The 13036-nt window shown below is 39.4% G+C and overlaps 2 protein-coding genes across 9 annotated transcripts in view; both read right to left on the reverse strand.

The window, feature by feature from the left end:
* LOC103479736 (transmembrane protein 200A) overlaps positions 1-610 on the reverse strand; it is a 33238-nt gene extending 32628 nt beyond the window's left edge. The window contains exon 1 of the mRNA XM_008434345.2: positions 534-610. The gene's annotated coding sequence lies outside the window, so the exon portion shown is untranslated. The remainder of the gene's footprint in view (positions 1-533) is intronic.
* A 5454-nt stretch (positions 611-6064) lies between these two features.
* Positions 6065-13036, reverse strand: part of LOC103479737 (protein tyrosine phosphatase receptor type M) — a 199910-nt gene continuing 192938 nt past the window's right edge. For all 8 annotated transcript variants that reach the window (XM_008434350.2, XM_008434348.2, XM_008434355.2 and 5 more), the window contains 4 exons: positions 10667-10792; positions 9037-9200; positions 8720-8855; positions 6065-7000 (listed from right to left, as the gene is read on the reverse strand). In XM_008434350.2, the coding sequence (XP_008432572.1) occupies positions 6947-7000; positions 8720-8855; positions 9037-9200; positions 10667-10792 (480 nt within the window). In that variant the 3' untranslated portion in view covers positions 6065-6946. The remainder of the gene's footprint in view (positions 7001-8719; positions 8856-9036; positions 9201-10666; positions 10793-13036) is intronic.

The following is a 13036-nucleotide window of genomic DNA, read 5'->3' on the forward strand; positions in this document are numbered from 1 at the left end:
ACTTTGAGAATCTCTGAGAAAGATTTTTAATGCATTCACTACCAATACTTTTTAAAACTGCAAAAAGTATCAGCTTTCAATATAAATAAAGGTAACAGAGTGGACATGTTATGCTTCACCACATCAATAAATCGTTCTACAACACAGAAAAAAATATATATAAAGGTGATACTTTCTGTACTTCTTACTTCTTGTGTAAGTTTTCTGTCTGAAAGTGTTTCCTACTTTGTGAGTCATGTGATTAAAAAAGTGGTCGGGACTCTATTTATATCATTTAAATATTAAAAATACTACATCATAAAAAGTTATTGGATGGCAACTACTTTAAGTAGCACAATTTACAAAAATTACATTATTCAAACACTATTGTAATTGTAACTTAATTTCAGGAAACATAAACGAGGACATGGCAGTAAACTTGAGCTAATTTTAAATCAGATTTAATTATTTTTTGTCTCTTTTATATTATTGTGGAGGAAGTTAAACGTATAAGATGAGATGAATAAAATAAATACAGATAATTAAATTCTTACCTTTTAACTTTCCCTCAGCAAGGCATAATGATTGTGACGCAAGTTGTAGCTTGTAAGTTCAATAAAAAAGATTTTAAAAATAAGAGAAAGTAGAACGAAAGGCATGAAAAACAGAGTGACAGCTTAAAATTAACTAGATGGAAAACAGGTGAGTTGATGAACTGATGAGAAGCAGCTGAGAGGGAGGAGGAAGTTGGGAAACAGTAGCAAAAACACAGAAACATGTTTTATTATTCTGCTCCAAATATTCAGTAGAGAAAAGGTAACTGGAGCGTAAGAGTTTGATATAAACTTTCTAGTTCTGAAACCTTTTCTTTTTGGTTGTAGTTTCTTCAGAAGACAAAATTATTGGAGAATATATGTTACACCGCAGGAAATGATGGGCCGGGTCACTCCTCGTGTAGCATATTCATTCAGTTTAAACTGCGAAAAGAAAATACAGCAGTTACAGTAGCTGCTTCCAACATCCGCTGCAACATTGCTGTCCTCTTGGCAACGGCGGACTCCCTCAGCCCGCCAGAGCATCACCCGCTGTTGCATATGGTGCTACAACAAATACACATACTCCCTACTGACATCACCATACAACTACTCAAACATACTTTCATTAACTCACTGAACTCAAACAATACATAAGTTTATAACACATTTTGCGGCCCTATTAAGCCGACCCACCGAGCCCACATAAGCGCGAGCCATTAGCCTCGCTACTTTAGCCTGGTGCTAACTCCGACTTTACATCTAGCTCGGTAATGCAGCTATACTGAAGCACCTTTGTTCTGTCATTCCGTACCCATCGGAGGCTACTGGCGTTATGAGCTATACATTCTAATACTCAGCTTACCTGCGAAAAGAAAATACAGCGGTTACAGTTGCTGCTCCCAACATCCGCAGCAACAAACTGTCCTCTCGGCAATGGACCTTACCAAGCTCCGCCCAGAAACGCCCCTCGAAAGTCCCACGTGGCTGCATGTCTCACAGACAAAGCCTTGCGGAGCTTAGTTTCTGTAAACATGGCGTCTTTCATTTCGACTAACTCTCAGCAGAGTATTTCTGAGTCGATTAGTTTATCATTTCTGCCGGATTTTCAAAAAATATCAGCCACAACAATGGACAGGGGAACCAACAAGTTCATGTCATCTTTTTTGGACGACATCAAGGTGTTTGAACCACGCGATGCCTCCAACATTGTGCGCGTCACAGCTAAATGCTACCAATCGATGAGAAAAACAGCAGATCCTCAGACCCTCAGCATAAATATAGCTGTGGACAAGATCACTGATGCCTATTGTTCCTGCAAGGCTGGGTGAGTCGGGCATTCATGGTTTTTAGGGTTTGAATGTGCCTAGGACTTATACACGGTACTCGGTGCTAGCGTGGCTAACACGATTACAGTTTAGTAAAAAGCCTTTTCAGGTTAAATCAAATCTTTAATGTATGTCAGATACGGTACACATTGATCTGTTCAACAGATCAATATGTTGAACAAATCAACATATTGATATGTTCAGCTAACGTAAGACTCTAACAGACAGGCTTCAAGGTGTAGAAGTTGTATCGCTACTGCCATTATACTGTACTTGGCTAAAAAGTTTTCATAATGGATGTGTTTATTATTGACTTTCTTTTTTTCATTCACTAAACACAAAGAAAGCAAAGCAATAATACTTACACCAGGAGACACTTTGTTCTTATTGATCCTATGACGGTTGAGCTGCAAATGTGGTCGTGCACAAGCATTAATCCAAGCAAGGCATTCCGTTTCAGATTTTGGAAATCTGTGAATTTTAGTTTCACAAACACGATCAGGATACCTGACATCGCCTGTACAGATACCCCACTGACAGTGGAGAACCATTCTTTTTTGAGTCCTGACGCAAAAACTTTCTGCCGGTCTGCTAGTCCACAATGTACTTTAGCATATGTTTACTACTGTAGCTTGTGTTTGTGAGATGGTTACGCACGTGGTAACTGCGCTATGACATAAAAGGGGCATTAGCCAATGAAACGCGGCCCCTGTGGTAAGGTCCACTCCCTCAGCCCGCCAGAGCGTCACCCGCTGTTGCATATGGTGCTGAGCGCCCTCTGATGGCGAAACCCAAACATTGTTAACTCTAATAAATTCTAACGCTAGTTTCTGGCTGTGAGTGATCATCACCAAAAACAAAATGGGGGGCTGCTAGTTTCATGACTCACTTTCATAGTGCCACATACACATCCTTTGTTGGCTTAATTTCTAAATCTGTGTAATATATTTCATATTTAGCGCCCCGATTCATACTCCATTCCAGCAGGTGGCGGTAATGCACACCAAAACGTTGCTTGCCAACCGCCATTATAAATGAGAGGAAGACAGAAACGAGGTAAAAATAGAATAATGAAGGTAGCAACATAACGAACGACTAAAAGCTTAAATAAAAATTTTCAAATCTAAGAAAAAGTAATTTAAATTATGATAATTCATACAATGGCTTGTAAGTCTAGTACCTCCCGTGTACTAGACTTGTACTAGTGTACTAGTACATTTTACTTTCTCAATCTTACATCCACAAACTAGTTGCAATTTAAATGACAGGCCAACAAACATCTGAAAATCATGATGAATATTCACATTTACTTGATAGCCTTTTTAAAAAGGTGTTGGGCCTTTTGGGTGTAAAGAACCAAACAACATGTGAGCGACTACAAAAGTCCAGTCATCGTATTTCTTCACTTTCCAGGGAATCAACACAGTTTAATGCCGCTGTGTGCAATTTTGTATAAAATCTCGGAGAACATCCGCTATGGAGACCCAAACCACACCAGAGACACAGAAATAAATCTCTGGAAATGAAACATGATGCATCTCTGTTGCCCGTGGCTCTGCCCAGCTGGAACATTCTGTAAAGGGAAAAGATGAGACCCTGCGCTTCCATGAAGATGAGCCAAGAAAGTATTTCTTCCTTTCCAACGCTCTTCAAGGCGGCACAGCCACGGCATGTGAAGGCACAGCCAACAAAGACCTTTTGAAAGTTGCTTCCTGTCTTTTTAAAATCTGCAGGATGAGACGGAGGGAGAACATGGAAATGATGTTTGTGTTTCAACAACGCTGAGCTGCTCATTAAGCATCCAAGGCTGCTTAAATGAAACTCATAACAGAGGAATTACCAAGAGATGAATGATGTTTGCATAATTTAAGCCCAATTAGAGCAACCCAAATTCAGAGAAGCAGAACAGGGCTGCAGGAACAAAGCTTGAATATGATCGTCCACTGACCTCTGGTGGAGCTGCAGCTTCTCCTCTGGAGCTGGAGCTTCACTGCCGGAGGGAAGAAGAAGCCTTCAAACATCACACCTTCATAATGGATGCATTTATGTGTGTGCTGCAAATTATCTGGAAACTCTCCTGACTATTTTTGTCCACGCAGTGAAGTGAGTCAGCGGAGATGACTCCTGATTTCTAAAAGCCTGGCAGTGTTTTCCTGATTGATGGTAATTATTCGGAGGTCTCTATCAAATAAGTGACTCAACAGAAGCTATAAGTCATACAGCTGATACAGTCCAATGGTTTATAATGATCTTTAATCAATCCTGTTTTGCTTTATTTGAAATATTTCTTCACAAATTCCTATAATAGCAACATAATCTATGTTTGGTGCTAAAGAGTAAAATCCACACCAGACATAAATCCTGTGTTTTTAATGTCAGTTTCTTGCAATGGGATCGTTGTGATGCCTTAATAATCTGCTAATATGCAGAGTTTGGTAGTAACTACTTAACACTGACTCAGTTACATTGGGGAAAAATAATTCTTTTAGGAGTATTTTACTACGCTGTACTTGAGTAAATGTATTATGAAGTATCTCTACTCTTGAGAAAAATTTTTTGGATACCTACTTTCTGTACAATGGCTGCTGGAAAAGGGAAGAAATTATTCACAAATTAGCCTGCCTGTTGTAAATATTAATAAAAATGACAACTGTCTGTTTTTCAATACTTAATTTAACATTTGCAGCCTTAAGTATGTTTTATTTRGCTGAACAGAGAGCAAAAATGGTTCTTTGTGTTGAGTTATCACCTAAATTCCAAATAAAATACTGTAACTGGGACCTATTATGCAAAATTCACATTTTGCACGTTTTTGTACTTCTACTTGGGTCTCTACTGCATTGACAAACTGTCCAAACACCAAAAAACAATATCTTGGAAGGATTAGCCTTCCAAATGTAGTGTTGCAAATCAGCAAGCACTGCCTCTCACTTAGGAAGCTCAGCCCGTTATCTAGCAACCCAAGCAGAGTTCCAGCACTTTTGGTCAGCTGGTTTTACAGCAAAAAAAATCCATCTTGAAATGTGACAATATTTATTACTGGTTATATTCTTTACCTGAAGGAGAAGGCCTGTAAAGGGTACCTACAATGCAAAATTCATATTTTGCGAATTTCTTTATATTTTTATGGTTTGATCATCTTGAAAATAGTGAAAAATAATCATCTGCGACCATTTTGTATTTTTTTTGTTACCAGCCAGTAGATTCTTTCCATATGCCAACTTGCTGTTTGCTGAAACTGAAATTATGTCATTATAAGGTTTTTTCCCCCCAAAATGAATTAATGCAAAATTAATTTCTCCTATAGGCACCTAAATACTGTAGGAAACCTGAAGAGAAGAGAGCAGCAGAGCAGACCCAGGAATCTAGATGATAGAGAGATTGAATAAAGAGGAACAGACAAATGCAATTTMCATCTGGTGCAGCAGCTGCACTGCTCCAGACTGGAAAAACCAACAGAGGGCAGAGAAGTGAGCGGGAAAAACAATCCACTCTTTCCACCATAAAGGACACAAATGTTGCAATTCCTGATCGTCCTCATAAGGGACTGTTTTCCCTGCTGGTGTCTGGAGGGCGAGAGGACAGCTTCCTCCTCACGAGCAAAAGGCTTTTAAATAGTAACAGAGAAATGGTTCACTGATGTGTTTTCAGTATTTATTCATTTAAATTCCACTTTTATTACTCTTAAATGTTTTAACTTATAGTGGGCTACTGCAATAAAAAATGGACAGCTTGTGGATTTTTGCAAGTTATTTGCTGTGGGAGCCAGTATTTAGTTGTTTATTCTTCAGCTTTAAATAATCTAAATCAACGCTGCATGACTTTTGCTTCATCACCAAACTAAACAGATCATGTGAGATTGAAACTCATTTCAAATACTTTTGGTTTTTTACTTACTTTGCTTTAAAATCCTGCTTAAGACACTTTTGTTTGATGCAAATATGTATTTCAGCTTTCAATTAATGTAATAATTATGATCATTTTCTTTTTATAAATTCTTATAACAGCCTTTTTGGCTTCACATTGTAATATTTTATCGTCAACTATTTAAAAAAAAACATCTGCATATAAATGCCAAGATTTTAAAATAAAAAAATATGTCGTCTGTATGAAACAGTTTATGAATTTTTAAAATCAAATAAATAATGCAGAACCTTCTGTTGTTCCCTGGTGCTCCAGCAGATGGCGCCCCAGCATAATCTTTCCAAAKACWGYAGATCCAGGTAGATATTCCAATGTTTATATTGTAGGTACATTTATAGATCTTTTCTTTACAGTTTTCTTTCCTCTGTCATACAAGGTGACCAACAAAAAAAAAAGAAAAAAGAAAAGAAACAAGAGAAAAAGCATACAGTACAATCAAGAAACCAAACCTATAGAACATATGATTGTCACTTACTGCGAGTCACAAAAAAAGTACATACTGTGAATAAATAATCTACAGAAATATTTACAATATGCACACAGCGAGAACTCAATGGAAGTGCAAATAAAGCTTTGGATCCCCGGAACAGGAAAACAAGTTAGCAGATGTAGCCATAGTCGTCATAGTTTTACAGGACAATTAGGAACATTTAAGCTTTGAGCTCCTGCATTCAATGACTCTCAAAAGTGAGCTGAGCAGAAACGGAAACGATGGACACGTTACAGTATGTACAGCGCAGCGCATTCCTGTGGAAAACCGGACAGTGTCTAATGCTCGCCGTCCAGTGAGGATCAAGGCAACAACCACGCGACTACAGGCAGCTGAGAGAGAGAGAGAGAGAGAGAGAGAGAGAGAGAGAGAGAGAGAGAGAGACAGAGAGAGAGAGAGACAGAGACAGAGAGAGAGACAGAGAGAGAGAGAGAGAGGGATCCAGAGAGGAAATGAAACCGCTCATTGTGCTCCCGTTGGTTCTTCCGCTGCGTTACTTCACCCTGTACAACTCTTTCCCGTCTGGACGGTGAAAAGGAGAGCTGGTCAAAGAGGAGCCGCAGGCAAGGTCAGGTGTGTACCTGTTGGCTCCGGTTGGCTCGGTTACACACACTCTTCACATAATGCACACACGTGAGCTGCAGTCCATCTGCACTGTCCCACAGTTTCATGGAGATGGCAGGAGCTCCGCSTTAACCWGAGTTCAAGTACTCCAGCGCCACTTCGTAGCAGAACTTGTACTGATCCTGCAACGCATAAAAATAAGAGACAAATGAGATATCTGTGGTCAAATCAGCTAATCAGATACGAGGTGACGTATTATTCTTCCTTGACTGGGTTAGGATAGGTCTATGAGCTACACAAAACATCCTCATTTYATGTTTTACACACAATCATTCTTAGGTTTTGAGATTTTAATCTCAGTTATGCCTATTTTGAGCTGTTTGAGGGACTCTTTAAATCCAAAAATGGTGGTGCTAAGCAGGAAATAGGAGCTTGTTTTAAGTCAATAATTACTTAACATTTATTTTAAAGAAGTACTAGTTCCACTGGCAGATTTTTTTCCACTTATAACGAAACATTTCCCCCACGTTTAAGTGAAATAATCTACTGGAACTGAACTTTTTCATAGATATTAAGGAATTATTGACTTAAAACAAGTTTCTGTATCTTGCTAAAGASTTACTTGTAAGTTAATTTAGTTTATTTCAGGTGTGCTAACATATCTAGGTTAGAATCTAGACAAACATACTCTGTAATTTTGTGTTTTTGCGGTGATCCACATGATGCGCCTGAGATACAAACTGAGCTACCAAGCGCCTCCGTTTTGTGTTTTTTTTTACACATTTATAAGTCGTATGTCTATAATTGACTCAACATTGGAAAACAAAAGCAAACATATATGAAACTACATGTTTGTAACTTGCACAACATGAGGGTTTAGGGCTCTTGCTACTGGTATTTTGAGATGAAAAGTAATAAAATGTTATAAAAATATTCATAAATTTGTATAATTTCTGGAAAACATAAACATGGATAAGAGCAACATACAAAAACCTGAGCATTAGTCAGACATCATGTTCTTCTTCTTTCTGTTGCGTGTAAAAAACAAACCCATTGACACGAATCAGACAGTTGRAAACTGAGTGGCTTGTTCATTTCTGATTCCTCAGTTCATCCTTGACCAGAAGTCAACTTCATTGTTATTCCTGTGAGAACACTTCAAAACTCAAATAGATTTATTTTTATTTTTTATACACATTGCTGAGTCCTTAATTATTGTAAGGACTCAGAGCGACGTTCTTCTTCCTCAAGGTGAAGATATAAAAACACAAAACAGACAAAATACCTTCAGCCCGACCTATGGCACAAGATTTCATGCAGGCCCCTTTAAAAAGATTTGAAAAAGCAAACATTGTTTGAGAATAACATTTTAGACCTTTAGTTTATTCCAGACGGAGGAAATTGAATTCTGAGCTGYTCTAGCTTTCATTTTGGAATGATACTCCAATGCCGATATGCAAGAAAAGAAGAAGGGATGGAGATCAATACATTGTATTGAACCCCTGATTATTCATGGTTCAGTATTTGCAGATATTTATGTGGAAYGCAACTCTAAATTATGAACGRAAAATGTGCTTCACCCTGGATTTCATGTCTGAAATACTCAAAAGATAGAACAGATAATGGGAAGCTGAAATGTCTGGGATCAATGGTATCGGCTGGCATTTGCAAAGCAGCCAATCCGTGACGCTGGTGCTGATTGTAGGTGTTAGCTTCTGCGCTAGTGCTTAAACTCCTAACATCTGAAGGAAGTTGGAAAGAGAAATTTCATGTTGTGATCAAAAAGCATTTATGCCTCAACTGAACATCTGTTGTTCCATATAAACCAGACTGAGTCACAGCAGGATCTAAATATCTACAAAAGTCAGAGTCTAAGGATGAATTTTCTGAGTGCGCCTCACCAGCAGGTCCACCATGTTGGGTTTGTTGTTCCTCAGTGTTTTGACGGCGTGAAAAACATCCACAGAGTGTTGATGCTGAAGCATCTCACACACGATGCTGATGGCACAGAAGGTCCCACTGCGGCCGCCTCCGTTCCTGCARAAGTCACAATGAGTCAAGAAAAGTTTTGTTTTATAATAATAATAAWAAAAAAGAAAATAATCCAGAGCAGAGGATGGAGCTTTTGTTGCAGTGATGGTTTCCAGACAGTAGGTGGAGATGTTTTCTCTCTAATGCCAGCCTCCCTCCTAGTCAGCATCAGGTTGGGGGAACTTACAGGCAGTGGACGACGGTGCGTCCCTCTCCGCCGTCGTACTCCTCCTGCCACTTGTCCACCTGCCGGATGAGCTTGAGGAAGGAGCGCTTGGACATGGGTGTGTCTCTGTACATGGGCCAGCCCAGGAACTGGAACTGCTGCACCATCCTGTAGCCGTCCTGAGGCTGGAGGGCCAAGACAAACCAGTTATCTATCCCAGCTTACCACGCATATATGGGTTAATGGTTCGATGCAGTTCTGGCGTAAAAACTCTAGGTGGAGCTAGAGCTGAAAGAGACGGGTAAAGAAGAGATGATCCTGCAGACGGGAAGACGGAGGGTGATGGATGAGCTGCTGCTGGAGACAGATGTCTGACCGTATCGATCAATAACTCCTGTCAGTGATCATATGTGATTAGACTGTCTGGTACTTTACATGTCGCTGCCTCAGCCAGTCGCAGCGAATTAATTAAATGAAGAACCATCGACTGGATCAAGAGCTTACTCAGGTGAGCCCAGGTGAAACCAGCATGGGACTGGGAGGGCTAAACTGTTAGATTAAGTAAATCTGATGGAGTCTGGTAACTCCTGATATGTTAAGGTTTTGATATTTTCCTCATTTGTTTCATGAATTTAACCTCCATAAGACAAACAAAAGATGTTCTGAATGACTGAAAACAAAACAAAAAACCCACAAAGGAGCAGAATGTGAACAAAAGTCACATCTGAAGAACAAACATTAATGTCCAGGTTAGAAACACAAGGAGAGATGGATGGATGGATGGATGGATGGATGGATGGATGGATGGATGGATGGATGGATGGATGGATGGATGGATGGATGGATGGATGGATGGATGGGGAAATAGAACAACAAATGGATGGATGATGGATGAGTAGAAAAACAGGTGAAAAAATGGTTGGATGTATGGGTGGGTGGATGAGCCAATGGATGGATGAATGGACAAACAGATAAACAAATGGATGAACAGAAAAACAGATGGAAAAATGGATTGAAGAATCGATGGAATGGAAGAACAGATAGACGGATGGACAGATGGATGTAGGGATGAATAGGACAACAGGTGGATGGATGGACAAGCAGAGAAATGTCCAAATAAATAATTTTTAAAGGATAAATAATTCAGAAAACTGACATCAAGCTTCACATGAACCTTTTGAGTGAAAACAAATCAGCTGAACAAAATGATCTACAGGTCAGAAGAGAACAGAAATTTATATCTAAAAATASTTAAACCACCGTAGTTGTTGCTTTYATTTTTTACTTAAAAACATGACTAATTATCAAACATTTYATCTAAAAAATGTATTAGTTTTTTAGATCTGATGCAGGAAACCTTTATGTGTCTCCATGACCTGGTGTGAACCTCTGATTGGGCCTTTTCTTAAGAGCAGGTGGAAAGTTATCAAGCTGTCCTAAAGATTTCTGGCAATCACTCCTCGGTCCAATCAGTGGTTAAAAAAAACGAGTCTGCCTCTGCACAGCTTGAACGGACAGGTCCACATGCGCGCTGTGTGTGTGTGTGTGTGTGTGTGTGTGTGTGTGTGTGTGTGTGTGTGTGTGAGAGAGGTGACAGGAGAAAATGGCCGTCACATTCTCTGCCGGGAAGACAAAACGAACGCCTGCGTACCCGAGCCGCGTTGTAAATCCGAAATATTCTGCTGATGATGTCCTCCTCCAAGTCAGCGGAGACAAACTCCACCTGGATGGGTCCGTGGCGGTGGACTCCGTTTTCAGGCCAGTACTGTGGACACAGCTAAACAGAACGGACACATTCAGACGGAAAGAGATGCAGACAAATCAGCACACAGGCAGAGAAAACAAAGCAAACCCCCCCCCAAACAAAAACATGGATGATTTATTAGTTTCAGGTTCAAAGTCAGTGGAAGTGATTTTTATCTCCCAGTATGTTGCAAAAGAAAACAGAAAACACAAGGAGAGGCCATGAATTCAATAAAAGTGAAGTGTTTTTACTGAAGAACAACAAAGAAAGGACTTTAATACTCATATACATCAAGGAGGGCAGCTTTTAACTAATCAACACACTCTTAGTTTGTAATTTCTGAGTAAAACATAGAAAAAAAACCTTGAGTCATTCATTTCCTAATTTAGAAAAAATGTTTTTTTTTGAAGCTGGTAAAATTGGTAATAAAAGCTAGATTTTAGTTTAAACGATCAAGTTGCCTCTTCAAAGCAGCATCAGCTCAACGTTTAACAAACATTTGACCATAACTGAAATGTTTGCGATTAACTTGGTGTTTCACATCAACTGAGGAAAAAATGCTTTGAAAAATGTTTCCATCCATCCATCCATCCATCCATCCATCCATCCATCCATCCATCCATCCATCCATCCATCCATCCATCCATCCATCCATCCATCCATCCATCCNCATCCATCCATCCATCCATCCATCCATCCATCCATCCATCCATCCATCCATCCATCCATCCATCCATCCATCCATCCATCCATCCATCCATCCATATATATGTCGCAGATGCAGATTTCCAGCTCTTGCTACATCTTGCCATTCCTTCAGAAATAACAACAGAGTTTAAGATACTTAAACTCTTGAATTATCGCTTCAGTCAGATGCTGACCACCTTTTCCAGTTGAAATCCAGGAACTGAAAATTGGAACAGTGGACACCAAACGTTAAGGACTGCAGGCGTCAACAGAACCAAATCATCTTTGAAGAGTTTCAAAATCAGCAAGCCTCCTCTTTCCAACTATGCCTCCAGATCCGTAAACAGTCTTGGTGACCAACGGCAACCATGCTGGAGTCTCATCCGTAGGATCAAGCTCAACTTTGGGTTGACGATATCAACCAATCCAAATGAGCTGCTGCTGGCCATGCCCCCCAACTCAACATCATTCACACTTCAAAATGGCTGCGCAATTATACAACTGTACATCTCTGAAAAGCAGAAGTAGGGCCTCCTGCACAACTAACAAGAATGCAGTAAGTGGTTTCTGGACGGTAAGTCAACAACACTTGTTTTTTCCAGCAGCCATTGTACAGCGCATGGGGTTGCTAGGTAACGGGGCAGTGCCTATTGATTGTGACTCAACAATTGGGAGGTTTTGAAACGGCTAGTTACCCAGACACCAAAAAAAACATAAACTCATTGCCAGAAAACATGTTTTAAGAAGCAGTTGAGACCCAAATGGAAGTAATAAAACGTGCAAAATGTGAATTTTGCATTATAGGTCCCCTTTACAGGCCTCCTCCTTCTGATAGAAAATATAAAAAGTAATAAATATTGTCTCATTTCAAAATGGATTTTTTTTCCAATCAACTCCAATTGCTTTGAATGTGCTGAATAAACACATGTAGTTGTATTTGGGGGGTTTTTACTACAGTCTACTACAAATTAGGATTGTAACAGAAACCATATGAAGTGCATAACTAAGCAATCAGTTCGTATCACTGTCTCTTTTATAGTCCTTTATCTGGTTACATATTTGTGTGCAACACACATATTCATGTTCCTAGAAGCAGAGCAGGGCTTCTCACAGAAAATCTGTTAACACAGCACCTTCCCACATCAAAGTGTGAACTCGTTTATTTGTCTCTAAAATATAAATGTCGTGAAATTATGGGTCATTTTTATCTAATTTACAGCTTTTTCCTAATTCTTGCTGCATTAACGGAGGTTTCCCAAATTTTAGACGATTGGACGTTTCCCTGTAGTTCTCGCAAGACTTGGAAACAGAGTTATGCAAAAACAAACTTGTGAAGTTTGCTAACAGCTTTAATTGGACATGTGTGCTCTGGTCAGAAAAGAAAATGTTTGGGCATTTTGTTGGGTTTGGTGTGAGACAGAGGATGAATAACAAAAAATATAACTTAGTGGTGACTGTTAAGTAGAGGACGTGTGTTTCTCTTTCAAAGGCTATAAAGAAAGAAAGAGAAGAAGAAATGAAAGACACCAGAGGGGCAAGAAAAGGATTCAATGAAGGTAAAGAACAAGGAGGAATTCAAGGAAGGAAGGC

The sequence above is a fragment of the Poecilia reticulata genome, linkage group LG17 (assembly GCF_000633615.1).
Source record: "Poecilia reticulata strain Guanapo linkage group LG17, Guppy_female_1.0+MT, whole genome shotgun sequence".
NCBI classification, from domain to species: Eukaryota; Metazoa; Chordata; class Actinopteri; order Cyprinodontiformes; family Poeciliidae; genus Poecilia; species Poecilia reticulata.